Source organism: Miscanthus floridulus, chromosome 2 (assembly GCF_019320115.1).
Source record: "Miscanthus floridulus cultivar M001 chromosome 2, ASM1932011v1, whole genome shotgun sequence".
Lineage (NCBI taxonomy): Eukaryota > Viridiplantae > Streptophyta > Magnoliopsida > Poales > Poaceae > Miscanthus > Miscanthus floridulus.
Genome location: NC_089581.1, coordinates 51,205,582 through 51,233,041, shown reverse-complemented (window position 1 = coordinate 51,233,041; position 27,460 = coordinate 51,205,582). Strand labels below are relative to the sequence as shown.

Here is a 27,460-nt window from a genome sequence, read left to right as displayed (position 1 = left end):
ATAGCCTGTCATTCTTCCAAACTGTCTACAGACCCGGATGGGCAAGTGAATCTCGACCATATTGAAGAAAATAAGAGGGGCGTCGCAGCGATACTCGTGTGACTCGTCCCTAGTGACATGACTCAAATAGTCTTAGAGCTCCAGAGAATTCCAAGGACATCAAAACACCTGAAATTTCATAATTGTGTTATGTTGTGATATAGTGTACATCAAAGAAGACACTGCTACGATAGTATAGAGAGCATAACCTGGTGCTATGTCAAGACATCGAGACCGTCCGTATACTCCCTGTACTTGAGCCACGCATTCCCTCTAACTAACTGTGCTTCCGTCCAGATATACAGAGCTGTAGGGAGTGTATCATGTTCGTTCCATTGCTGCATTGAACACGATAATGAATTAACAACAAATAATCTCATCATATCTAACTACCTGGAAGAATATAATGAACCAAAGTACTTACTGGTAAACCATTATTAAGGGGCCTCCCAACGGGCAATCGTTCCCAACACCAAACCTAGAGTAGGTAGGAGCAACCCCCAAGGTTCGCATGTCCTGAGGTGCGACGGTAGGCAACGCATAGCTGTCGATACATCCATGCCAGGACTGCGCTGTCCCAGCTGTACGCCGCTATGTTCTCTCATGGCTGTCGTAGTATGTCAAGGAACATCCAGCTGATCGTGTTGCCCGAGGTGTCTGGGAAGAGGAAAGCACCAAAAAAGTGCTAGAGACACACGAGCGAACCTGTCGATCAGAGCCTCCTCAGCCTGTGGGTCCAAGTATTCAAAGTGCTCCGTGATCCAGGACGACGAAACCCCATAACTTTTCCTAAAATTGACCAAAGAAAATGAGACCCCATGGCTGCAGGAAAGCAATGCAAGTATTAAATAGGCTTGAATTACTCACTTATTTTTCTTGGAAGCATCGTCGTCCGGTGGAAGAAAGCCAGTAAACTGAGCCACCAACTCCCTCCAGTGATCGTTGTTAACTATTCCTGTCACTGGAAGTCCCCCAACCGAAGGTCTAAAATAGCCTTCACGTCCTGCAACGTCAAGGTCATCTCGCCACAAGGTAGGTAGAACATGTGGGTCTCAGGCCTCCACCTGTTATAAGAATAGAACGACTGTTAGTTACCTCAAATTTGTTAGAAGAAAGTTTATGTACAAAGAATGCACTCACACCTGTCTACAGCTGCAGTAACTAGTGCTAGGTCAAGGGGCGAAAGACCGTGGTTGACAACACAGACAAGTTCGAGGAAGCCAGCACGCCGTATGTACAGCATATAATGCTAGTCCCATTGATGCGCCCTGGTGTGAGTGCGGGGCCTCAAAGGAGGCAAGGACACCTCTGCATCGTTGTCACTCAAGATGTGTGCTCGGTGCTGGTCGTCGTACTCCACATCTAGAATGGGGTACAACGGGTGCTGCGTGGGAGGGGCCATCCTGTTACAAATTGATAAACAAAGCGTTAGAGTATTCAAATTAACAAAATTCAAGTTAACATTAGTAAGTTCATAAACAAATTCACTAACCTAACTAGCCTAAATTTCTAAACCCCAAATCCTAACTATACTAGATAATAAATGCATAATCAATCCATATAAAACTTTGGTTCTAAAATTACAAGTAATCTCTCCGTCTCAAAATAAATACACATCTTGCTTCTCGAGTAGTCAAATATGTTTAAGTTTGATCAAAACTAAAAAAACGGTATCAATATTTCTATCTCCTAATAAGTTTATTACAAAAGTATACTCCATGCTTAATGTAATAGTACCTATTATGTATCATAAATATTAGTACGCTATTATATAAATTTGGTCAAAGACACTAATAGTTAATGAAAATAGCCTCGATGCCCCTACGTGCTCCTAGAAATGCTAGCACTAGCAGACCATCATCAACTCTTTTGCTTCTGCGCCGGCCGCTTGAGGATTGCGAGGGCACGTGGGGGTACCGTAGGATACAAAAAATCATAACTATACTAGATAATAATAAAGAAAATATGAAATCAAGAGGGAGGTACCTTAGGAGCGGGCGGCCTTGACGCGCCGGCGTTCGTGGCGCGGCCGGCTAGGGCGCTGCGCGGCGGGAGTGGCCGGGCGCGGTGTGGGCGAGCGGCCGAGGCCGGGCCGTGCGGGCGGGGCGAGGCAAGGCCAGGCGGGCGCATGTGGCCGCAGGCAGGGCGCTGGCGGTGGCGGCATTCGGGCGGGCGGGCAGGGGTGCGTGCGGGCGGGCGGGCTCGCACGCGGTATATATCTGATCCAGCCGCGCCACGGATCAGGGCGCGCCACTGCCACGCCAGAGTCGGTGGCGCGGCAAGATCCGCCACGTCATCGGCCTCCTAGACCGGCCCATGCCACGTCGGCCCTGTGCCGCGCCACCATGCATGGCGCGGCACAGGCATTTGGCCACGCCAGGGCAATAGGCGCGGCCAAAAGTGTTAGTTTAAAAAAAACCGAGAGTGTTAGATTTAAAATTAAGTTCAAAAAAGTGTTAAAATTAAAAAAAAAAATCAAACATGAAAATATGCTATTGGTCTGTAGTAACTAGGTGATGCTGAGGCAGCACTCTGGCCTGCTGTTAGCTTACACTTAACTTCAGTCCCAGCGTATCTGTATGGATCTGGGATCCAGGCCTGCGTTGTAGTTGCCATTCTATAGCCAAAACTACTATTTTCTACCTGAATACAAAGATACGCTGCCCTCTTGCATATTTAAAAAAAAAGTGATGCTAATCATACTTGTCTGGAAAGCATTCTTCAAGTGCCACATGTTTCTTTAGCATCAGGCTATAAGCACATTTTTCATTTATATGGGAAAGAAGAACCAGCTTGATACTAGGATACAACACATATACCTCTTTCCTGTCAAACAAATTTTCCAGACCATTCAAAGATTTTGTCGGGTACCATAAAACGGGGTACCCCGAGCGTACACCACAAGAGGCACTAAAATCCCATCAACGGCAAAGTTAGAGAGTAAACCATGGGCTCATAACCAACCCCGTCCGAGCCCACCCGGTTCTCCGCATCACCTCAGGCCTCTCACGGGAGGTCTCGGCATCCTGACGCAATTTTCGCCTCGCGCGAGGCCTCTCACGGAAGGCCTCGGCAAGGAGCCCAATCTCCGTCTCGCGCGAGGCCTCATTCTCCGTATCGCTCGAGGCCGGCTTGTCCATTGCCCGTCGCCCCCGCCTCGACCGATCTTCCCGGCAGCACGTCATGTCCCATTAATACGTCAACCACTCCCGCAATCTCAGCCGGACGATGACTCGACACCGCGAATGGCCGACGGGACGCGGGGTCGCATCAGCGCCATACCAGCTGAGACAGGGCACGGCAGGGATTACCGGTCACTGTATTCTGACGCTGTGCCCACGATCGGCGCCCGAACTACACTGTGCCCCGCGATCCCCGCCTCGAAAACGACACGACATGGACAGCCTGGCCCGGGTCATCACTGCCTCCGAGCCAGCACACCAGATCAACCGCTCTCTCCGGGCCTCGGCACTATGCACCAGGGTCTCGGCTTTCTCGGGATTCGTGTCTGCCGAGACCCCCCACTGCGGTGCAACCTCGGCACCGACCGAGCCTCGACCTCACGCACAGTCAGTCCACAGCGACTCGCATGCTGACCGCCGCACCCACTCCGAGGCAGCCCTGGAGCTCCCATGACGCACAGGATCGGATGTGACCAGCATGCCGCCCCAGTGCTCCAAGGACGGACCACTCCGACGACTACGCCGCCACAGGAACAGACCACAGGGCTCGGACACGCCGCCTCTGTTTGCACGACGCCGTATAGTTAGCTCATGTACTACCCTTGTCCTCCCTTCAAATTATAAAAGGAGAGGACTTGGGCTATTTCGGGGGGGACAAGGACTCACGAAGAACAACGCCCTGTAACACACACTTCCCAGCCGCCTGAGAGCAAGGCCTCAAGCAGCCCACATCACACCTCGCCGAGACCAGGGACTAACTCCCTCTCTCACCTAGCTTGTAACCCCCTACTACAAGCACTTCGGTGCAAGGAATACAAGATCGATCTCTCAGACTGGACTTAGGGCATCGATTGCCTGAACCAGTATAAACCTTGTGTCTCTTTGCATCACCATCCAGAATCGGGAACACGCAGGATAAATTCACTAGTTGGTTAAGGACCCCCGGTCCGAAATACCGACAGATTTGAAATAAAAAATTTAGTACAAGCAGAACCAAGATTTGAATTTGTCAAATACTCAAATACTTCTGAAACATTTTGAGGCCCTCATATGCTATAGCCAAGTTTGTCTGTATGTGTGTCTGGATGGTAAACCGAGAAGGGGGCAGTTTGCTGAGAAGAAGCATGACACTGACAAGTCCGGCTAGTGGATACGATGAGGAGAATCGTCAGAATTCTAGTTTCCTAGAATATTATAATATAATTCTAGTTTCCTAGAATGTAAATATAATAATAGGAATTCAATCTATGAATAATTCTATTTTCCGATAGGCCAGTACGATAATATATACACTTTTCCATTCTGGTTGTATCTTTCGTATTTTTGTTAAAAAGGGGATCTGCGCACTACCCTCTCCCCCCCCAAATCCCCAACCCAAACAATCACACACAATGATTTCAGCGTAGGTAACAAATTTATGCATTCTGCTTTTGTCTGGTGAGTTACTTCAAGCTAAGACAATACACAATGGAAAAAAAAGCATACTTTCTATCATGAGATGAGATGAAATGTTTGGTGCTTACCGCGCGCCACTAGTTGAAGATGTTGGAGATAAGGTTGATAAGACACCAGTGGCTTTGTTGGTAAACTGGCAGTGGCAGGTAACTCACTGTTGCCAGATTCTGCCGTAGCAAGTTGTAATCATACAGAAAGTTGCCTTCTCTTGAGCTCTGAACCGTTGCTTTCTGTCTACTCTCCGCCAAATCTTCACAAACGAACAAGACGTAGCTTAAAGGGTCACTGAAGTTTTGTAAAAATTAATAATATACACAACTGTATGGTGTGTACAAATGAGCAGCGCTATAATATTGATGCTCCAGCATAGCACGCGTCATAGATCAGTTGCTATTCCAGCACAAAGCAGCCTATATATCATATAAACTTTCCAATCACCAAGCTTGTACGCGAAACCAAACCTAAACTCACACGAAATTGACTATAGCGAAGACCTCGCGAATCCTGATCGTAAGAAGCTGGAACCTGCGAAACCTCCAAGCTTCCAGGGCTCATTTCGTCGAACACGTGGTGAGCAGCACACGTCTCCCGCTTGCTTCCATCAGCCTAACCACTCACAGCATAAGCGCGAGGAGGCGGGGACCCCTTGCCTCCGTCCGCCGGATTCTATGTCGACATGCGTCTCCGCCTCTGCCTCTGCCACCGGGGTGTGCCTAGTGCGGCGCAGAGAGCCAGGCGCGGCAGGGAAACCGCGACTGATCGATCAACGAGCGGAATATTGCTTTGGTTTCGTGAGCATTCTCTTCATTTTAGGCCCATTACCAAGCCCAGCCCGTAAAACTACTCACTCACGTACGGGCTATTGGATCCAGCGGGTAGAGCGGGTACGGGTGCGGTTACATACTACCCGTACCCGCTCCCCGTGGGTAATTTTTAACCGCGTCGACCTATGGGGCTACTCAAATTCAGCCTGTGTTAAAAGCTATTGGCCCAAAAAAAACACCCTTCGGAGGCCCAAGCCCAACAATGACACACATATATAGTTGGATGAATCTAAACCTTAGACATATTCACATTGCTCTTCCTTCCTTGAGTCCCCGTCCTCCCATTAGCCGCCGCCACTCCACCGGTCCGTAGTTGCAGCTGCGCTGCACCCCGTCGCCCAGGTTCTCTTACGTCCTCCCCTTCCCCTTGCTAGCCATCGCCCGCCCTGCACGCATGCACTGCCCTCATGCTGTCACTATGTCGTGCGATTTGCCTGCCGGTGCCATTGACTGCCGCTGAACACAGAACCTTAACGAGAGAAATTCGTGTGATTTTCTTGATTTCTATTGTTCGGTGTTTGATGTCACCAATTTTCTTTTTTGTTTTTGTTGCTGTGTGCAGATCTGAGATCGAACGAAGCTAGCTTCTCATCGAGATGGCGCTTGTAAGTGTTTGTTCTAACTAGTACTAGTTGTTTAAGTAGCCTCTTGCTCTTAAATTTTTGATATGCTAGGGGCGTTTAAGTAGCTTGTATTAGCGAGATTATTTTGTTGTAATTTCGACTTGTGGTGTGGCAAGTTATTTTCTGATAAATTGATTTCCATTCATGGGTTTCTGTGGATTCCTACAGCACAGCCTACACCGTGGATATATGTTCTCTCGCATTAACATAAGATTTGGTCGCTAAATTATTGTCCATGGATAGATATTGTTGATTACCCTTATCTTGTTGCCTTAGCTGCTTGTTAGTTACATCTCTTCCTTCTCACAGGAGCCGCTCCATGATGTCGGCGTCCAGCACCAGCACGCCGCGGGACGCCAGCAGGTGACGATGGCGGGCGGCCGGGGACTGAACCGGTCTTCATCGAGGGGGCAGCTGCCGCCCCAAGAGCTGCTTGACGATCTCTGCAGGTATTTCCCTAACCCCCAAACCCCATCTCTCAGGTTCTTTTTGGATTTGCTTAGATCAATCTAGAGTAAATCAATCTGAGCTGAATCACCTCTGCAGCCGGTTCATTCTGAATGTGCCCAAGGAGGAGCTGGAGTCGTTCGAGCGGATCCTGTTCCTGCTGGAGCAGGCGCACTGGTTCTACGAGGACAACTCCGTCGAGCACAACCCCAACCTCAAGTCCCTCTCCTTCAAGGACTTCACCTCCCTCAGTAAGCCCGCTTGTGCATGGATGCATAGGAGATTATGGTTGGATTGGTCGCTGACGCCAGTTCCGTTGCGTTGTCCCTTGGATTCGATTGGTGGTGTGTGCAGTGTTCAAGAGCTGCACTGCTCTCAGGCCCTACATCGCGCACCTGGATGATATCTACAAGGACTTCAACAACTACAAGTTCCGTGTCCCCGTGTCCGGTGCCATCATCCTAGATGACACTTATGAGAGGGTAATTTACTGATTTTTTTTTGCCCCAATCTATTGCATTTTAGGAGTTCCCTGATTGGGATTTGTGAATTAGGAGTCTAAATGTAGGTTGCACCAATAGCATTTTCCTTACATTTGCAATCGGTGAGCATACATTATCCTCTGAGTTATAGTTCGCCTTATATATTGAAGGAAAAACTGTGACTTCTGATGCTAGGATGTGGTGTTTTCACTGCAAATCTTCTATATATTTTCTTACACATACAATTTCACATGCTGTTCTGCAATAAAATTATAAACATACATGAATTTTAGTTTTTTTTTCCTGACCCTTTGGAGCTCAATTTTGTTTGGGTGGGGGTGGGGTGGGGTTGTGTTGCTTCTCAAGACCAATTAACTTCTTCCCCTTTGTGTACAGTGCTTGCTTGTTAAGGGATGGAAGGCTGGGGCCAGCTGGAGCTTTCCTCGTGGAAAGAGGAATAAAGATGAGGAAGATCACACATGTGCTGTTAGAGAAGTAAACTTCTGCCTGTATCATCTTCCTGCCTGCAATTTAATTTCCTTTCTGAGTGCACCCTGCAATTTCTTTGAAGCATATTGTACTTGCAGCAATGAAATATATATTAGATACCATTCAACGCCATTTGCTGCTTTTATACGATAGTATTCCCTGCTTGGTTTGAGTTTACAAATTGCAATTTTCATATCGGTAGATCTTTGAATACTTTCATCTCTTCTTCGCGGCAAATGCCTGTTTGGTTAGACATGTATACATTTCATTCGCAGAGGGCATTCTTGTGGTCTGCAGGAGCAATCTTTGTCCTTTATGCTATCAGCAATATGTATCAATGTTAAAGATAACAAGTGAATCACCTGTCTAACATTTTTTTCCACATGAAGGAAAAAACTTGATTAAAATATTTAGTTTGTTAAAGGCATTTCCTCTTGAATAGTAGAGTGGGTTTTCATACGATAAAGCCAATACTTTGCATGAGATACTCGAAGATCCTTGTTGATAAAATTTCATCCTTTCTCCAATCTGGAGCACTTCTAATGCTTATATTCGTTAGTTCCTCCTGTTCAGCATATAGTAGTTTTTTGCTAACTAACATCTACTTGAATAACAATGCAGGTTCTAGAGGAAACTGGGTGTGATGTTTCTACATTTTTACATTTGGATGATTACATTGAAGTTTCAATTGGACAACAAAGGGTTCGGCTCTACATCATAACAGGGGTTAAAAGAGATACTGTGTTTGCACCTCAAACCAAGAAGGAAATCAGTGTATGCATAGTTCTGAATCTTGTTCGCATCGCTTTTATTGGCAGTGATGCACCTTTACTTTGCAAGGCTTATTGCTGCTCTCTTTGGCCGATTGTCCTTCATTGTACCTTTTCTGTTTCTGTTGTTTTCTTTTCCCTTTTAAAAAGGTACGAAATGATCCACTGAGCTATCTTCCTCTGCAAATTTGTTAGGAAATCTCATGGCACAGAATTGATGAACTCTTACCAGCTAGTGATGACGCAGTATCTCGGGCAGTGAATGGAATGAAGCTGTACATGGTTGCTCCATTTTTGACGTAAGTACCTCGTGATCCACGTTCTACTTTATTTGTTGGGGGAAGATGCTGTTATGGGGGCATTGCCATTATTATAGATGCTCACAAAAAAGAAGGAAAGCAAAAATGTGTTTTTTTATTCTGTTGCTTGATCTACTTCTAATTTTCCAAGGCATAAAATTGTTGCTTAAACATTGTTGTCTCCTGCCTTGTTCTCTTTCCAGGGGTCTTAAGGCTTGGATTGCCACGCATCCTCCACCACTGCATCAGAAACCAGAGACATCTGCTAGAGGTTTCTTCTGCTCCCCTTGAGGGCACGTTTGGTTTCCATAAGGCCTGGAACGGATCCGGCTAGGAATACTATTGAATTTTATGCGGCCATGCATCGCCGGGATACGTTCCGGCCAGGAATGGCCTCAACCGAACGGGCCCTTACCCATTCTGGCCAAGATTACAAAATGGAAAAAAAAACTTTGAATTATTCATAATAGTTCTTGCTACAAATTCGCCTAGTTTTGATGTCAGAAGTCAGTCAGTTGACGTCTTACTTCAGACTAGCCTAGGTTTTCTCCCTAAAGTCGTGGCATTCATTTGGTTATTATGTGGTGTCCGACAGGTACTGTGTGGAAGGCGAAGAATTCGTCAAGTGGCAGTACCCCAGTGGAGAACCCTGTTGCTAAAGCAGTATCTGACGTGCAGGCGCATCATGTTGACAACCGCCCCGGTCGCAGCTTCAGAAACTTCAGGTTTGACACGGTAAGCATCCTGCAGTCCATGGAGGCTTCCTTACGACGCACCTAGGATCCTGACGAAGCATGATGAACCCTGCATCCTTGATGCGTTTCATCATCCTTGATGTGTATAAACTGAGGACCAGCGCTATCGGTGTTGTCAATCTTTCTTCGTTTCGTCTCTCACTCGTTGGTTGCACCTGTAATCTTCCACAGCAACAGATGTTTCGTCTTGCATGTGGAGTGTGGTATATATATGTGGTGCCCTGCCAGATGGTTGAATCTGATTTTTTTTCTGCTGCCCGGTTTCGTGGTGGTTGTCCATAAAGTTTGGTCTTTTTTTTTGAGAAACCGGGAAAACTATATTACAAAGACCCTCTCAAGAAAAATGAAACTACAATTCAGTCCTTGCAAGATCATGGTCCTCCCGGTTGACCTCGTCGCCCGTGGTGGGAGCAATGTGCAGCTTGAAGCCGACCCCCTCCCGGACGATAGCTCTTCATAATTTTTTGATGCCACCATGAGTCGCAAATCGAGAGCATCTGCCAATTTTTTACATGCGCGCCGTTTGTGTACAGGGATTTAATAGCAAAGAGATCAGCAGTGGCTAGTGCAGCCTATCTACACGCATGAAAGGCATTCATTTCCTTTTTATACTGCTATTAAATCCCTTGAAGTCAAGCTGTAGCAGTACTAGGCCTTGTTTAGATGTCATCCAAATTCTAAGTTTTTTCATTTTTTCTCCATCACATCAATTTTTAACCGCTTGCATAGAGTATTAAATGTAGGTAAAAAAAAATAACTAATTACACAGTTTAGTTGAAAATCACAAGATGAATCTTTTGAGCCTAGTTGGTTCACGATTGGACAATATTTGCCAAATAAGACGAAAGTGGTACTATTTATCGGGTTGAAATTTTTTCGCAATCTAAACGAGGCCCTAGTGAAGAAAGCGGCAGCAAGTGATCGGATCCATGAAAGTAATGAGAACTGTGCGTGTCAGATAGAAGCATTGATTTTCATTCGGTTCGCTGTGCTCGGTCGTTCGGAACAAACCGTCTAAGTATTGAGTGTTGGCACAGCTGCCGCTCGTTTTTTTTGCAGTGGGGATTGGGGAAGGACGAATTTTTTTAAATAACATTTTTAATGAATAATTGCATTAGAATTGTGAGAATTGTAAATATAGTATCCTGTCGGCTTCTGGATAGCTGATAGGTCCACTATCGGCAACTGGAGGGCCGACAGGATCATATCCGACAGGGCAGTAGCCGACTAGGCCCCCGATCAGGCCGGACAGTGTCCTATCGGCCGACCGTGAGCCGACAGGACACAAAATCTTCTCGCCGCTCCCTCTCGCTCGTGGCAGAAACAATCCGCCCATTTCAAAATTTCAAACCCAAAACGAGAGACGTCGTCGCCTCTTTCAATTTCGACTTCCCACCGAGCCGCGCTCTCCACCTCTGCTTCTGGCCGTTCAACACCCAACCCCGAAAAACTTTCGGGCTCCCGCGATCTTTAAACCCTCGTCCTTTCCCTCCGTTCCGAATTCCCGCGCTCAGAAAAGTCTTCTCCTCTGGCTTACTCCATAATCTTTGAGGTCATCCGTCTCGCCGTCCGCCGGTCATCCACGGAGATCGCCAAGAATGGCATTGCGAGCGGCAACGTTCGCGACCTACCGCCATCGAAGCGATTCAGGCACACCGGCTCCCACCTCGGATCGACTCCTAGTGTGCTACTACCGGCCAAGAAGCGCGTGATGCCGCCACCGTAGCCGCTAGAGGAGGCAGCCGTCGTTGTTTGCCTCCCGGTGAAGAAGAGAGCAATCGTGGCGCCGCGGGTGGAGGTGGCGGACGCCCCGTTCTGCCTCCCGGGGAAGAAAAGATCCATCCTGGCGCCGCCGACGGAGGACGTGGCGCCCGCGTGCCTCCCCGTCAAGAAGCGCGCCTGTGCAGCGCCGGTGGATGCTGTCGTGCCGGCGTGCGTTCCGGCCCAGAAGCGCCCGTGTGCTCCGCCGTCGCCGTCGCCGGGTACGTTCGCTTCGTCCCGCGTCTCGGCCAAGAAGCGCGTCGTAGTTCGAAGATCTTTTGCCTTCCTTGCACCGCTCGTGTGCCCTACACTACCAGCAGCACCATTGGCATAAATGAGGAAATAAAGCTTCGGAACCTATTTCTAAACTAAAACTTGATAACAAATTCTTTTCAAAAAGTTAGGACGTTGCATGCGAAGTTATATAAGTAGCCCTATTACTACGGTTATGTATCCAGGATAGATGGCACTCTGCTGACTTAGGTAGGCTTAATCAAGTTCTCTGCAGATACACTGACCCCGAGCATAGTCCGATAGTATCGACTAGCTACAGAGAGAGATCGGTGTGCCAAAAATGTAAGAACGGTTGCCCTATATGTTGGCAACAATAGAAGGACGTATAGGACGTGCATTCATGTAATCCTGTTTGTGTATTATAGTGCCCGTATTGCTTACAGATACGCTATCCATAGGTGTCACGCGTGTCGTATGGTGCACGCCTGACTTGTTCCTGTTCTGGAGTTAATGCTAAACTGTGGCTTTGTGCTTCGCGTCGCCTGTGGTTCACGCCTGTCGTGACTTGCATATCCCCGTACTCTTTTTTATGCTCTTGTCGGAACCTTGTCTTGCAGCCGTATTAGTCATTAATGGCCTCGGACATCACTCGCCTTGAACGAGCGAAAAAATCGTTCGATTCATTTATAGTGATCTCGTGCTAGAACCTTTATAAGCAGGGTCTAGCTTAGATGTTGGTACCACCACCTAGTGCACTTTAGATCGCCTAGCTTTTCCTTTTGAGCCAGCTTTTCGCTCAGTCCTTCCTTGCAACCACTGCCAGCGATGGCAGGAGCCTAGGTTAGTAGTTACTGCCTGAACACTGAGGGTTTTCCCAAGATCCTGTATGCCACCCTGCAAAAGCTCGGAGTCAAAGATCGTCCCGAGTATGAGGGCCGTGAGTATGAAAAGCATGGCACTGAGCGGTGTGAAGTTACCGTCTACATTGGAAAAGAGTGAAGAGTTTCCCGACATCACTGAAGCCTAGAATATGACTGCAACTGGGTTTCGCTTCGTCGACACCTACCAAGTTGTGGCCCGCAAAGCCTTATGGTACCTTTGCTAGATCTATGAAGATCCCATTACCCGTATCCCCATGAGGTTCTTTCCACCTTTGGAAAAGAATCGACGGACATGGAGGGCTCGCATGGAGGCTTTGCAAGGGCAGGATGCGCAAGAAGATAGTCCTACCGCGGTGCACTTGATCACGTACCTGCTTGCTTTAGAAGAGTAGTATGACTGGCAAGCCTTAGAGCTGAGGAAGTGCCTTCAACGAGTCGAGGAAGCTGAGATCTTCTCCAGGATGCTCTAGGTGCAGCTTGTCGAAGCGCATGCCAGTGCGGCAGCCGCTGAGAGTCGGGAGACTGCCATGTCAGAAGCTTTGAAGGAGGCTGAAGATCGACATGCCCATCAATTGGGAGAGGCCTACCTTGTCACCAGGGCCAAGCGGAGGACGCTGGCTGCTAAATGGTAGGATCCCTTGATCGTGGAGGGGATCCCTATCCACCCGCTAGAAAGAAGGAGAACCGGTGTTGTAGTACCGCCAGCATCTCCACCCTCGGAAGTGTCAGAAGTAGAACCGTTGATTCCTCTCATTTAGCCGTTGCCAAGAGAGGAGGCAGATCCATAGCCAGGGCCGTAGAAGAATCCACTAAGCCCGGGAATGAAGATGTGTGGTCTAAAGTAGATTAGTTGCCTTGGGATGATGTACCCATAGTTAGTAGTGTCTTTCGTTGTTGTCCACCGGTTTGTAATCTTTTCGTTGTATTTCGTCCATAGCTATTGAGGTAGTCGGATCGTAGGAAAGGTGAATGATGTGTCGAGAATGGGAGAGTAAGTGCCTGTATGTTGTACCAGCATAAGGACGTTCGGAATATGTATTTTATTTATTTCACTGTGTTATTGCATCCATCTACCTTAAGTCGCGTTAGACGTGCTTAGGGTTTTCAAGGGCGATAGTAAGTGGGTTACAAGATAAGTTACCATTCAGATACGAGCAGACCAGCCGTGATTGGATAACATAGGACATTATATCGACTAATTGTGGATGTCCTAGCAGAACACTTAAATCTCTTTAAATCAAATCTGTTATTGGATTTGAAGTCCTTGTCCCTTGTTGCGAAAGGAACCCATATTGTTTGAATCTTCTCTTGCAATACTCCTATGATTATGTGGTCTATGACCCCACCGTCTTCATTGCGTGTAAGTTGGTAGTAGTTGCCTGGTTAATAGCTTATGGTGCCACGACAAAACCGAGGGCCCTTGTGGAACAACTGCCACATGGTGACGCTGCTCGGTACGTGCTGGTATCGAGGTTGTTGACCAAGTACCTTTACTAAGTTATATCGCCATACCACTTTTGATACAAAAAATCGGGTGTTTGAATGGAAAATCTACAATGGGTTGATGAAATAGTGTTCTCTCAAAGTAAACAAGAGGAGGTGTTTCGGAGGAAGCATGTATGTTGAGATCTCACTTCATACAAAGGCTAGTGCATATTGTGGACAAGGAAGGTGTAAGGAAAATGGACCCTAGGCCCATTTACTTTGGATTTTAGTCTTTGATGACCAACACAACCAAATTAGACTAATAAATTTGCAAGTGTTTGTTTTGCAGTTCAATAGGGTGCAAGACATGACTTGGACAAAGGTGATGTGATGATCCGAGGATCAACAGCACAAGCAAGACCTTAGGAGCACAAGAGAAGACCCAAGATATCAAGCAAAGTTCAAAGCATGAAGATAGGAACCAAGCCGCATGCAAGATCGCAAAGAAACGAGCTCACAGAGGTGACCGGACGCTGGACCGGACGCTGGAAGAAAGTGACCGGATGCTTCGATCAGTGGCTCGGCAACAGCAAGCGTCAGCAGCAGCGACCGGACGCTGAACAAGTGAATCGATCGGACACACCAATGACACTATTCATCAGCCCGACAACACACTCAGCAAGTGACCGGACGCTGGCGGCAAACCGATTGGACGCAGGACAGCAGCGTTCGATCGAGTACAAAGAGGTTCCAGAGCGGCGAAATTGTGACCGGATGCTTCCGGTGGCAAGTGACCGAACGCTGGCAGCGTCTGATCAGTTGTTCATGGCTCCAACGGTCGAGACGACCGGACGCGTCCGATCAGGACGACTCCAGTGTCCGGTCAGTAGCAGAAAAGCATGATTTCATCCCCAACGGCTACTTTCTCAGTGGGGCTTATAAATAGACCCCTAACCAGCCATTTGAGTAGTGTGGAGCTAAGAAAACATACTAAGGGTGTTGATACACCATTTTAGTGATCTCCACTTGCATAGTGCTTAGTGTTTTATTAGGTGATTAGCGTAGGTGCTTTGCAAAGTGCTTAGGTTGATTAGACTACCGCTTATGCGCTTGCTCTAGGTTTAGGCCTAGTGTTTAGTGAGGTGTGCATACCTCTTACCACTCGGTGTTTGCACATACTATTGTTGTGCATCGAAGGGTCTTGTAGTTTTACGAGATCACACCAACCGCGTTTATAGTATGGCCGCCACCGTATACCGGAGGTAATAAGGCCCGCGGCATTTCGGCTGGAAGCTTGATAGTGAAGACGGCGGGGAGCATCCGGAAGAGGCTTGCCGAAAGGCACGTCGGAGACCCACTTGCGCGTGGGGAAGGCCCGAGGCTATCCACGGAGTTACCCGACCGAGAGCTTGGCCCTTGTAAGGGATTTCTTGCGAGGGGCTCCAATGAGGGCTAGGGGGAAGCTTGCGCGCTTCTTGAAACCTCGGTAAAAATACCGGAGTCGTCGATAGGAGTTTGCATATCTCTACCTTGCTCTTTAGCTTCCGTATTTACATTGATTACATTACTCCTTTTGCGGTAGAGATAGCAATATACTAGCAAAACCATAGTTGCATATTTAAATAGTTTATCTTTTGCATAGGTTTTGCTAGGGTTAGACAAGAGGCCATAATTTAGAATTAAAATTTTAAGTTGCCTAAATCACCCCCCCCCTCCTCTTAGGCGTCACGGTCCCCTTCAATTGGTATCAGAGCCGGTTAGCTCATTTTGGACCTTTGGCTTAACCATCGTTGAGCCGACGCTATTTAGAGTGGTTGGGGTGGATATATCTAAGCCTCCGCACTTTAATGGCACTAACTTCTCTTATTATAAAGCTAGAATGGCTTGCTACCTTGAGGCGGTTGATTTGGGTGTTTGGAGAGTCACTCGTGATGGGATAAAACCCGTTAAGAATCCCGAAAAACCCACAAAGAGTGATGAAAAAGAAATGCATTTCAATGCTAGAGCTAAGAATTGCTTGTTTGAATCTTTTAGTATGGATGTGTTTAACCAAGTGTTCACTTTAAATATGGCACATGAAATTTGGTTAAAACTCCAAGAGCTCCATGACGGCACAAGTAATGTCCATGAGCAAAAATATTGTCTAGCTAAGCAAAATTATGATTTCTTTACAATGAATGATGATGAGCTTGTTCGTGATATGTATTCTCGTTTGAATCTAATTATCAATGAGCTCCATTCTATAGGATTAACAAAGCTAGATGATACGGACATCGTGAGGAAGATCATCTCCGTGCTACCACAAAAGAAATATGCAAGCATCATCACCATCCTTCACAATATGGAGAACTTGAGCACCATGACCCCGGGCATAGTCATTGGCAAGATAGTGGCATTTAAAATGTCACATAAGATGGGTTAAGAAGAAGCCTCTTCATCGAGCAAAGGCAAAGCTCTCGCATGTAGCGAGAAAAAGAAGGTGAAGGGCAAGCAAGTTGAGACAAGCTCAAGCTCAAGCTCCTCAAGTGAAGATGAAGAAAAAGATGAGGATAATGATGATGATGATGATGAAGGTTCAAGTGATGATGATCAATCTTCCTCCTCCACCTCCGACCTTGATAAAGAATCAATCAAACTTATCAACAAGGTGGAGAAGATTATCCAAAGGCTTAATATCAAGGGTGTGCCCATCCAAATCTAAGATCTCATTTTCACTAATCAAAGAAATGAGCAAAGAATTGCTATGGATGCGACGAGTTGGGGCACTTTGTGGAAGTTTGTCCAAACAAGCCCACACCCAAGATAAATAAGAAGGCATGCAAGAACCAAGCCCTCACATCAATAAGGTCATGGGACGATTCTTCAAGTGAAGAAGAACACCATCACAAGAGGCGAGGGCACAAGCACTCATCATCAAGCTCTTCTCGTATGTGCCTTATGACACGAGGTAACGAAAGCTCATCCTCTAGTGAGAGTGATAGTGATGATGAAATGCCTTCTTATGATGAAATTGTGCAACAAAATCTTAATTATGCTAAAGTTTGCACTAGTCAACAAAAGAAGCTCGGAAAATTAAAAGGGAAACTAGATAGTTCATAAGAAGCATATAAAACTTTGCTTGAATAATATGAGAACTTTGCTAATCTCAATATTGAACTATCTACTAAAATTGAGCAACTTAAGGCTAGTGCAATAACAAATGCATGCACAATTAATGATGAGCAACTTGTGAAGAAAAATAAAAAATTAAAAGAAAAGTTAGCTAGCTCACAAGATACTTATAAAAGTTCGCTTGCTAAAATGGAAACTATGTGCAAACATTGTGATGAGCTAACTAACAAAGTTGCTAAGCTTGAAGCCGTTAGTACAACCCTACCAAGGCATCTAAAAATAAAAGTTCTATCTTTAATATGTCTAAAAAGGATGCCTCTACTTCTTATAATGATTTATGTTTAGACTCATCTTTATGCAACTAAATTTGTGTTGAGAAAGTTATTGTAGATACATGCACACAAGAGATTACAAAGGGGAATGAGCAACTCAAGCAAGAAGTAGCTCGCCTCACCAAGGACTTGACTCAAGTGAAAGGCAAGACGAAGCAAGCCCAACTTCATCAAGATAACACCATCAAGGAAGTGAAGAAGCTTGATGAAGGACAAACCATGGTTTGCTACATGTGCCACAAGAAAGGTCACAAGTCCTATGAGTGCAATGTGAAGAATGAGGGAGGAGCAAAGAAGAAAGAGAAGAAGCAAACAAGCAAGCTCTCTAACACCTACACCAACAAGGTGGACAAGAAGGCATTCACACCATACTTGTTAAAGAAGAAGAAAAATGACAAGGTGGTGGCCATCAAGGTGAACAAGCAAGCCAACAATGGGGTCAAACGCTTTTGGGTGCCAAAGGAAATCATTTTCAACATGAAGAGCATCAAGAAGGTTTGGATCCCGAAAGGAAAGTGAGAAGTCTAATGGATTTTGGGGAATTTGGAGACTTGGCAAAGTATGGGTGCATTTCATGGGGTGCATCATGATGGATAAAATCATTGCCAAGTGGGTTAGTGAATACCATGGACCCAAATTATCCTTCCCATGCTAGGTAACTAGATTCAATTTACTTCAATTGGTATTAGATTTAAATTTTCCTACAATTGGTATCTTTTAGCATCTAGTTACTCTTCATGCCTAGGTTTGCATTTGCATTCTTATATATTTTATCATGCATACACTAGGTATTTCATATGATAGGCTTCCTCGGTTTCATTCTTATTCCTTGGAGCAATCCTACATGGTTTAAAATTGTTTAGGAGCACGACACATAGCTTGTCCTTCAATTGTTCATCTAATATATGCCAAAGTCCAAATTATAGATAATTTCTCCCAGATATCACCTCCGAAAATGACTCTCTCATTCATGTGATGTCATCTTTCAAGTGGTATTTTTTATTCTAAAATCAATGTGCACGTTTCCTACAAGTATTCCACACTTGTGTGCACAAATTTAGGGGGAGATTACTCTACAAGTTGGATGCTTTGAGACTAACACCTTTTCAAGCTTATCATGTGTGTAGTAGTCTCTTTGCAAAGAAAATGGAGTCCTCCGTGTTAAGCATCATACTACAAATATCCACCACCGATTGCAAATTGATTTCTACATATGGTATTTCTAAACCAATATCACCATGTTGATTTTATTTTGATATTTATATGCTTTCTTCAAGCATTATATAGATTAAATTCCTTTGTGCAATACTTTGCCAATTATGCATATACTTTACCTTCTATCATATGTATGCATATATTTAGGGAGACCTTAGTCTATATAATGTGAGAGTCAAATTTTGTGATCTATTTCACTCTACACATAAAGGATCACAAAGTTTGACCCTCCCTTGTGCTACTAATGTCTTCATTTTCTGTGTTTGATTCCAAAGGGGGAGAATTTAGAGGACCAAAAGCAAGCATTAATTTATAGTAATGGTTCGAGAAAGGGAGGATAGTGAATTATGGATTAGCCTATGTGTAATGGGGAGAATTTGTAGGAAGCAAGGCTTAAATCCATAATACCACATGGGGACTTTTGCAAGGGTAAGATAAGTTTTTATAGTCTTATAAGTAGTATCTTTTAGCATCATATAATCTTGCCTCTTGCATTGCATCCTAGCAAGTAGGTAGTTTTTAAATTTCAAAATTCTATTATTTACTTGCTTTGGTTGTGTTTGTCATCAATCATAAAAAATGAGGAGATTGTAAGAAAAATAGACTCTAGGCCTATTTACTTTGAATTTTGGTGTTTGATGACCAACACAACCAAATTGGACTAATGAATTTGCAAGTGTTTGTTTTATAGTTTAATAGGGTGCAAGACGTGACTTAGACAAAGGCGACGTGATGATCCGAGGATCAACACGCAAGACCTTAGGAGCATAAGAGAAGACCCAAGAAATCAAGCAAAGTCCAAAGCACGAAGATAGGAACCAAGCCGCACGCACGATCGTGAAAGAAACGAGCTCACAGAGGTGACCGGATGCTGGAAGAAAGTGACCGGACGCTCCGATCAGTGGCTCGGCAACAGCAGGCGTTAGTAGCAGCGACCACACGCTGAACAAGTGAATCGACCGAACGCACCAATGACACTATTCATTAGTCCGACAACACACTCAGCAAGTGACCGGACGCTGGCGGCAAACCGATTGGACGCAGGACAGCAGCGTCCGATCAAGTACAGAGAGGTTCTAGAGCGGCGAAATTGTGACCGGACGCTTCCGGTGGCAAGTGACCGGACGCTGGCAGCGTCCGATCAGTTGTTTGCGGCTCCAACGGTCAGGACGACCGGACGCGTCTGATTAGGACGACTCCAGCATCCGGTCAGTAGCGGAAAAGCGGGATTTCATCCCCCAACGACTACTTTCTCAGTGGGGCTTATAAATAGACCCCCTAACCGGCCATTTGAGTAGTGTGGAGCTGAGAAAACATACCAATGATGTTGATACACTATTTTAGTGATCTCTACTTGCATAGTACTTAGTGTTTTATTAGGTGATTATCGTAGGTGCTTTACGAAGTGCTTAGGCTGATTAGATCACCGCTTATGCGCTTGCTCTAGGTTTAGGTTTAGTGTTTAGTGAGATGTGCATACCTCTTACCACTCGGTGCTTGCGTGCACTATTGTTATACATCGGAGAGGCTTATAGTCTTGCGAGATCACACCAACCGCGTTTGTGGTGTGGCCACCACCGTGTACCGGAGGGAACCAGGCCCGCGACGTTTTGGCCGAAAGCTTGATAGTGAAGACAGCGGGAGCATCCGGGAGAGGCTTGCCGGAAGGCACGTTGGAGACCCACTTGCGCGTGAGGAAGGCCCGAGGCTATCCACGGAGTTACTCGACCGGGAGCTTAGCCCTTTCAAGGGATTTCTTGCGAGGAGCTCCAACGAGGACTAGAAGAAAGCTTGTGCGCTTCTCGATACCTCGGTAAAAATACCAGAGTCGTCGACGGGAGTTTGTATATCTCTACCTTGCTCTTTAGCTTCCACATTTACATTGATTACATTACTCCTTTTGCGGTAGAGATAGCAGCACACTAGCAAAACCATAGTTGCACATTTAGATAGTTTATCTTTTGCATATGTTTTGCTAGGGTTAGAACAAAAGGCCATAGTTTAGAGTTAAAATTTTAAGTTGCCTAAATCACCCCCCCTCTTAGGCGTCACGATCCCCTTCAGAAGAGAAGGAAAGAAACACCTAGAAAAAGTTAGCCTTGAATAGTAGGGAGTGCTTAGAAAAGCTCGAGTGGATGTCAAAAGTCCCGAGCACTGTGCCCAACTCGAACACGCTACATACGCCGGGTCGCTGTCACCGCGTGCCCTGCAGAAACCGTCACTGACACAATCTGAACACTTTTAACAATTTAACTGAGGCGACTACCCTGAGGCTACAAAAAAGAATCCGTTAACATTGAAATATGATTTAGGTAAATAATGACCATATAAATCAGTCATGCGGTGTTCAAGCAAACTGGTGAAATAAATTATTCGCACTAGAACGGCAAGTAGAGAAAAGGAATTAACCCACACACAAAAATTTGACACTTACATTACGTGCTGACCAAGACATCATGCTGAACAAACCATGCACCTGCCTTAAAATCGAGTATTTCTCTACATCTTTGGAACCAGTTCAAAAGGACCGTCAAATATGCCATTTGCCTTGCATGACAGTATTGGGCCACTCGGGGAAGAAAAAAGAATGTGCATCTTATAGCTAATTAACTGTTATGAATTTGTCTTGCTTTCGGAACTTCTTACTGGATTGAAATACGGGTGAGCCTGCAAACATCAATAGATGTTTTTAGCATAAGCTAGTTTTGAAGTTATATGCATGGCATACTCATCCAGTAACTTCCGTCAAGAATGTAGGCCAGAGAGGTACCATGGTTTCCTTGGCTGTAGGCCTTTCCTGGTGATCATACCGGAGGAGTTTATCTACCAAATCAATAGCCTGTAAAAGGTAGAAACTTGTGTAAAAAAACAAGAAATGGGGAGTAGGCTACAGTTATCAAAAGGCAACAAGAGTCACCTCAGGTGTCGCAAGGTGTCTGTTCCTAGCATTGACAAACTTGGGCCATGGTTTCCTATTATGTCTCTAGCCACGAAAACATAATTAGATCATCCAAAATAAAGATCATGATAGTCTACAAGATTATCCGAACACCAAAACAATGACCTTCCAACAAGTCTTACAAGCTGTGGGTCAAGCTGCAGGCCATATTTTTCAAGGTAGTCATACAGATCTCCTGTGCCAAGAACCTGCAGAACAGTAACACGTATTGCATGTATCATACAAACAAATAAGACATTAAAAATGCTTTCAAACAACCATTTCTTCATGAAATGCAGGAGCAGAGGATCAGAGGAAATTGTACAGCTAAAATGGCTAGGGTTTAGGTTTAGCATCTTTAGGGTGTATTCAATCACAACTGCAACTGTGGTGCACCACATATACAAGATGTGGTAGCCAATCACAATGAACTCAAAAGCAACACAAGGAGATGATGCAATAATGGCAATGAACACAAAGGCAGTACATAGAAGATACAGCAACATCTAGACATTTTTTTAATACTCTAGCCATCACTAATGAAAATTGGACTAGTAATTGTTTATAAATATATAAACTTTGCAGTACATATGCATGGTGATACGTGCCACTGATATGTCAGTATCCATAAATCAACCATACACAATAAGCTAGTTTTAGTAATGTTTATATTCAGTCAACTTTCTGTACAACCAAGGCTATGACAGTATGCTATTAAGGTCCAAATAAAAGATGTCAAAGTAAAATATGAACTTGCCATCAACAACTCTAGGATGACTCTAAAGCAGACATAGCAGATGCAAACAATAATGTCACATGAACCAATTAATTTGTGCTGGCTTGCAATCACTGCATTATTCCATTTAAAGCACTAGATTAAGTGATACAGAAAAACACGATGACAAGAAGTTTCAACACAGAGCAGCTTCAAACTTACCTCAGTTATTTTCACTAATTGATCATAATTATCCTGGCCACTAAATAAAGGGTCCACTCAGAATATCTGTTAGGACCATATAGCACATCAACACAGGTCTGTTAGCCAAGATAACTAATTGATCATAGTCTTGCCACTTACCATTGCTGCGAACATGCAACCAAGGCTCCACAAATCTAAAGAGTAATCATAATCTAACAAATCCACAAGTAGTTCAGGACCCTTGTAGCATCTGTAAATAGCAAAAGGACATGGTAAACCAAGGGGAGAGAGGCAACTAGAGAGTAATATATTTTCAATGTTTAAAAAAGCGCTAGGAGCTAAGCAGGTGGTTAGGCTCTGCCTAGCACCTAGGCATTTCTAGTCATTGCTAGGCGTTTGTTCTTTTGTGGCCAGTCAGAGTACTGCCATGCTAGATATAGGAAATTTAGCATATCAGAACAGGAGAAAAAAAAATGAAATTACCATGCATCTATAAGAATATGATTGTAGTTTATCTTTCTTCATCCCTAATTTGTCCCATTTTTTAATAACATACATCAAGTCAAGCCTAGACAAAACACCTAGGTGCTTGGCGATGGTGAGGCAGTGCACTGCCTAGCGGCTAGCGCCTAGGCATCGCCTTTTTAAACAGATGTTTTTTAAGAAACAGTGCTACACAATAATTTACTATTTATATACTGGGTATAACATAAATCTAACGTGAATTTAGTACTAAACAAAGAGATGAACCAGAACTAATATAACGATGCATCAAAATCCTATTGTGATTTACAGGTCTACTAGAAGAACATAGAATGGGTGAGGTCATTGGATCAACAAAATATTCATGGTTTATTAATAGTAACAGTTATCATGAATATTTGGACAAATAAAATATTTTTAATATAATGCCGAACAAGTCCAAGAACAGCCAATTTTCGAAGCCAGGGCAGGGCAGCTGACCTTGAAGCAACTCTAGCATTATATTCCATCTTGGGATGATAGAACTCTGCAAGACCCCAATCAATAAGACGAAGCTGGCATTTTTCCTGGTCAATCATGACATTGTGGGGTTTGACATCTCGGTGCATTATACCGCGTGAATGACAATAATCTAGTGCCTACACAAATACCCGGAAAAGTTAAGACCATCAAGTTGAATGCAGCCTGATAGAAATAGAATGGTTTGAACTATTAAGTTGCAAAACTGTAAAATAGTTAGCTATCCTCAAGAAAACTGAACCTATTAGGCCAGATTAGGTCACAGAACAAACTGTACATGAAAATACATCATAGCACCACATGCTGCATCTGTTTTGGTCTTTATGAATTACGATGCTTGTCCAGATACATAACGGAATCCGTTTGCTTTTTGTTCAAACTCTAAACATCTATATGACGGTACAAATTCTGTCCATCATGTGAATTTGATTTGATCATGCATATCTAAATTTTGTTTACAGGAATAATATTATATGATCAATGGGTACTCAGAATCTAATAAGAATTTATGAACTGTGATATTTCAGAAAATAACGTATTGTAGGTCATCTGTATTATTTTCTGCAGTAAAAATACTGTTCCATGAGTGACTCAATACTCAATAGAACGCAGACCTTGAGCGTCTAAAGCTCCAAACAGATGCAGAGTTACCATATTCTAATATTCACTATTCAACATAGAATGATTAGTCAGCACCAGCATATTGGCTAAAGTATTTTTGAAAACAAAGGCAGGGAACTATCTCGTAGAATTAGTTATCTTTTTTTCTTTTTCTGTGTGCGCAATAAGATCACAGGAGCTAACAAGCTACACTAAGTAGTATAGCATTGAGAGGTTTACCTCTGTTATGTTATGTCTTATATTCATGAATTATATTAGCAAAAGAATATAAATCAGAGAATACTTATCAGCCTAATGCAACTCGTAAAACTTCTAACCTCAGTGACGTGCAATAAAAACAAAGGGAATTTAATTTTACATTGATTGCAAAGGTTATCAGAATCAAACAGGTATATCATGAAAAAGAAGTCAAAAAATGAAATAGCTGAACCACGAACAAGACAACAGAAGAAACAGATATGAGCACTTTTGAGGTTCAGTTTCTTGCCTTTAATAATTCAAAAATATAATATCTGATATCATAATCAGATAATGTAGGGTAGAGCACTTTGAAGTCCGTGTTGTTGACATGTTCAAAGATCAGACTAGGTGTCTTTGATTCATCATCTCTGACAACATCAAGTAGTTTTACAATGTTAGGCCTCCCATATAAGTTCTGAAGTATCTTTATTTCCCTCTTAATCTAGATCATCATAAAAGACATCCACACGAATCCTTATGATGTCACACAAATCTAAGCAAATAGAAGGAAAAAAAAAGATAAACATCAAATTGTCACTATAGCTGAAAAGCATATAGAAGCAACTACAATGTCTCCAAACCACACTGCCACATGCTCTTTGGCATCCTAAGTGGATAAGTAGTAGAAGCAACTAGCCAACTAGATAATCCTCAGACCTAACACAAAAACAGCTGAGACTGGTAGACATTGGTATACAACAATCTAGCACTACAAGGCAGTCCCTCTGTTTCAGTTTTATGATTCCATCCATAGCCCATCACCATCACCGGTGGCCAGAAATGTGACAACCACCGCAACAGAGCACTGTAAAAGCAAAACCTGACCTTCTTCTTCTTCACGGGCTTGAGGATCTTAATGACGCATCTCTCGTCGCTCCCAGCCCCGAAGCCTTCGAACACCTCGCTGTACTTCCCCTTCCCCACTTTCCTCATCACCTCGTACCCATCCTGCACCCTGCACAGACAGACGCATCAGAACGAAAACCCTACACCCTTCAAATCTGGAGATCACGGTGCAAAGCCGAGCTCCAGCTCCGTGTGCCTACCCCCACTGGATGTCGAGCGACTCGTAGTCCCAGTACTCCTTGGGCCGCTGGGCGTTGGCGTCGGCGTAGACGCGCGCCACGGAGGCGGCGGCGCCGGTGGTGGTGCGCGTGGCGCGGGGCCGCGGTGGAGAGGAGGAAGCGTAGGAGGAGGCCCTGGGGCGCGGCGGTTGCGGCGGAGGCCGGGAGCGGAACGACGCGGCTGCGCAGGGCGCACCAGGCCATGAAACCGCGGCGCGGGCGTGCTGGGGAATTGGGGGGCGTCGAAGGGCTCGCTGCCGCCACACGGAGGCGGCCTTTCAGCGAGCGCGCAGCACGCACGGCCGCACGGGCCCTCTCGGCCGTGGCTCGTGGATGGATGGGTTCGCGGCTTCCCGGTTCGCGCCCGTAAAAATCTCGGGAAAATCTTCTGTTTCGCACCGTGCCGGAATGACAAATTGGCAATGGTGGCCGTTGGGTACGGGCGTGGTAAACACTCTGCAACATGTCACATATGTACTCCCAATACACTGGGTGTCTGCAGTTTAATCTACATAGGTTAGGTCATCTCTAGTGGCGAGAAAAAAGCAACTCATAGTCATGGATTGCGATAAATTGAACCGTCCGACAGCAATGGATGAATTTTGTTGCATTCAAGGAGAGAGATAGAACTGACTCATGTTCTTGTTGCATCGATTCATCGTGGTTTAAAAAATCAGCATGGACGAAGTTTGTATGAAAAATAGATACTAGGAGGAGAACATGTGAGAGGCTTGCACTTTTTTATTTGTATACTAGGTTCGTGCCCGTGCGTTGCTACGGGGCAGCTAAATCTTTGTAATAAAAATATATAGATTGCACGATAAGATAACAATACTGTGAAATTAAATACGACGTTAAAAGTGACATTTAATCCAAAAAAATAAAGTTGCTAAATTAACGGTCACTGAGAGCACGGCGTCGCAAACTCACAAACTCTACTATATAGATCTTTTCGTGATGCGGCTAAGATAATATTTTATATCGGCCGAAAGAAATTTCCATGACAATAGTAACGGCAAAACAATCTTGACAATATAAAAAAAACATGATCTGAGTCATGTCGGTGGTCCAATAATTAATTGATATCATTATTGAAAAAATAATTAATTGATATACCATAAAAATCAATCTACCAAAAAACAAAGAGTCGCGTCCAGCAAAAATGAATCGCTTAGTAAAGTGTGTTGCTCAAATTGATAGAAGCAAGTTTATGATACAATTACTTGTTGGTTTCTCCGACAACACCCCCTTCAAGCCTTCTTCCTCCAAAGCTCAATACTTTTAGTTAAAAAAAGTAATTATAATTTGAGCTACTACCGGTCAGCCACATATCACTTGCCCAGTTGACCCTAAAATCTGCGGTTCAACAAAAACAATTAAGAAAAAGTATGACAAATGATTATTTGGTATACATTGGTAGTTTAAATAACTTGCTAATTGCAACATTTATCCATAACTTGCTAATTCCATTTTCACTCACGCATTGACGCTCCAAAGAGAATAAGCTGTGATGGATGGAAATGTGACATCAACAATTTGAAAGACAACTGCAATAGAGTGTAATGCCTTAGGTACCCTAAACTGCCGTGCACTATGCATACCTCCACCCTCTAATAAGACTGCAAGAAAAATATTTTATTCATTCTGCAACTAGTATATATTAGGGGACTTAAATGATAGCATACAAGTGCAAAAACATGAAATCTAACAAATACCTTCAAGAACATTTTGAGCATAGCATATGACAGCACACAGAAGCAATGGCAGAGGAAAGAGATCACCAATGATGTGTCTGTAGCTCTAACAATGACAGGTATCATGACCCTTCTTTAGTCTATTGTATTAGGACTTGTCAGGCCCGCAGTGGCTCTGCGAAGAACTTCAGAAGTTGTTTGTGCCTATATCGTCATGTAGCTTCCCATAAACAAATAAGCTTTGAATGTATTACAATTACAAAACTGTATAAAAAGGAACTTACCTCAGCACACCCTCTGATCAGCATTGCCATATTATTGGAGGATTATTGTTATTAGACCATTTAAGTCTTAAAAACAAAAATTGTAGGGGCGACGCTTCTTCTTGCATATGAAGCAGACATCCCATGCATATGATCCAATGCCAAATTTGATCTCTCTTAAGTATTTTAGCTAAATACCTGACACCAGCAAACCATCCGAAGTTATACGAAAATAAACACATGATTGGTAAAGAGTTTGGCCAAAGACAAACTTATTTTTTTTATTAAGTCCACATATTAAATTTTGTTGAAGTATGATATTTACGAAGCTTGCAAGGTGGGGAAAGACAATCCATGGCTTTTGCAGTAAGAATAAACCTTGGCCAAACCGGCCA

The 27,460-nt window shown here is 44.3% G+C and overlaps 1 protein-coding gene and 2 pseudogenes across 1 annotated transcript; 2 read left to right on the top strand and 1 right to left on the bottom strand.

Annotated features, from left to right (window-relative positions):
* LOC136536533 (geraniol 8-hydroxylase-like) overlaps window positions 1–27,460 on the top strand; it is a 171,043-nt pseudogene that overhangs the window by 106,004 nt on the left and 37,579 nt on the right.
* LOC136523803 (mRNA-decapping enzyme subunit 2-like) lies at window positions 5,734–9,603 on the top strand. The gene is made up of 10 exons (XM_066517363.1): window positions 5,734–5,842; window positions 6,063–6,105; window positions 6,433–6,572; window positions 6,670–6,821; window positions 6,925–7,052; window positions 7,449–7,547; window positions 8,163–8,315; window positions 8,507–8,610; window positions 8,814–8,881; window positions 9,206–9,603. Exons 2-10 carry the CDS (start codon window positions 6,097–6,099, stop codon window positions 9,388–9,390), a joined length of 1,038 nt encoding a protein of 345 aa, XP_066373460.1. The 5' UTR covers window positions 5,734–5,842; window positions 6,063–6,096; the 3' UTR covers window positions 9,391–9,603.
* Window positions 20,647–25,532, bottom strand: LOC136523834 (casein kinase II subunit alpha-like; annotated as a pseudogene).

Coding starts and splice junctions, on each gene's coding strand:
- LOC136523803 (XM_066517363.1), top strand. Junction 7,548..8,162: donor ACACATGTGCTGTTAGAGAA/GTAAACTTCTGC, acceptor ATAACAATGCAG/GTTCTAGAGGAAACTGGGTG. Junction 8,882..9,205: donor ACCAGAGACATCTGCTAGAG/GTTTCTTCTGCT, acceptor GGTGTCCGACAG/GTACTGTGTGGAAGGCGAAG.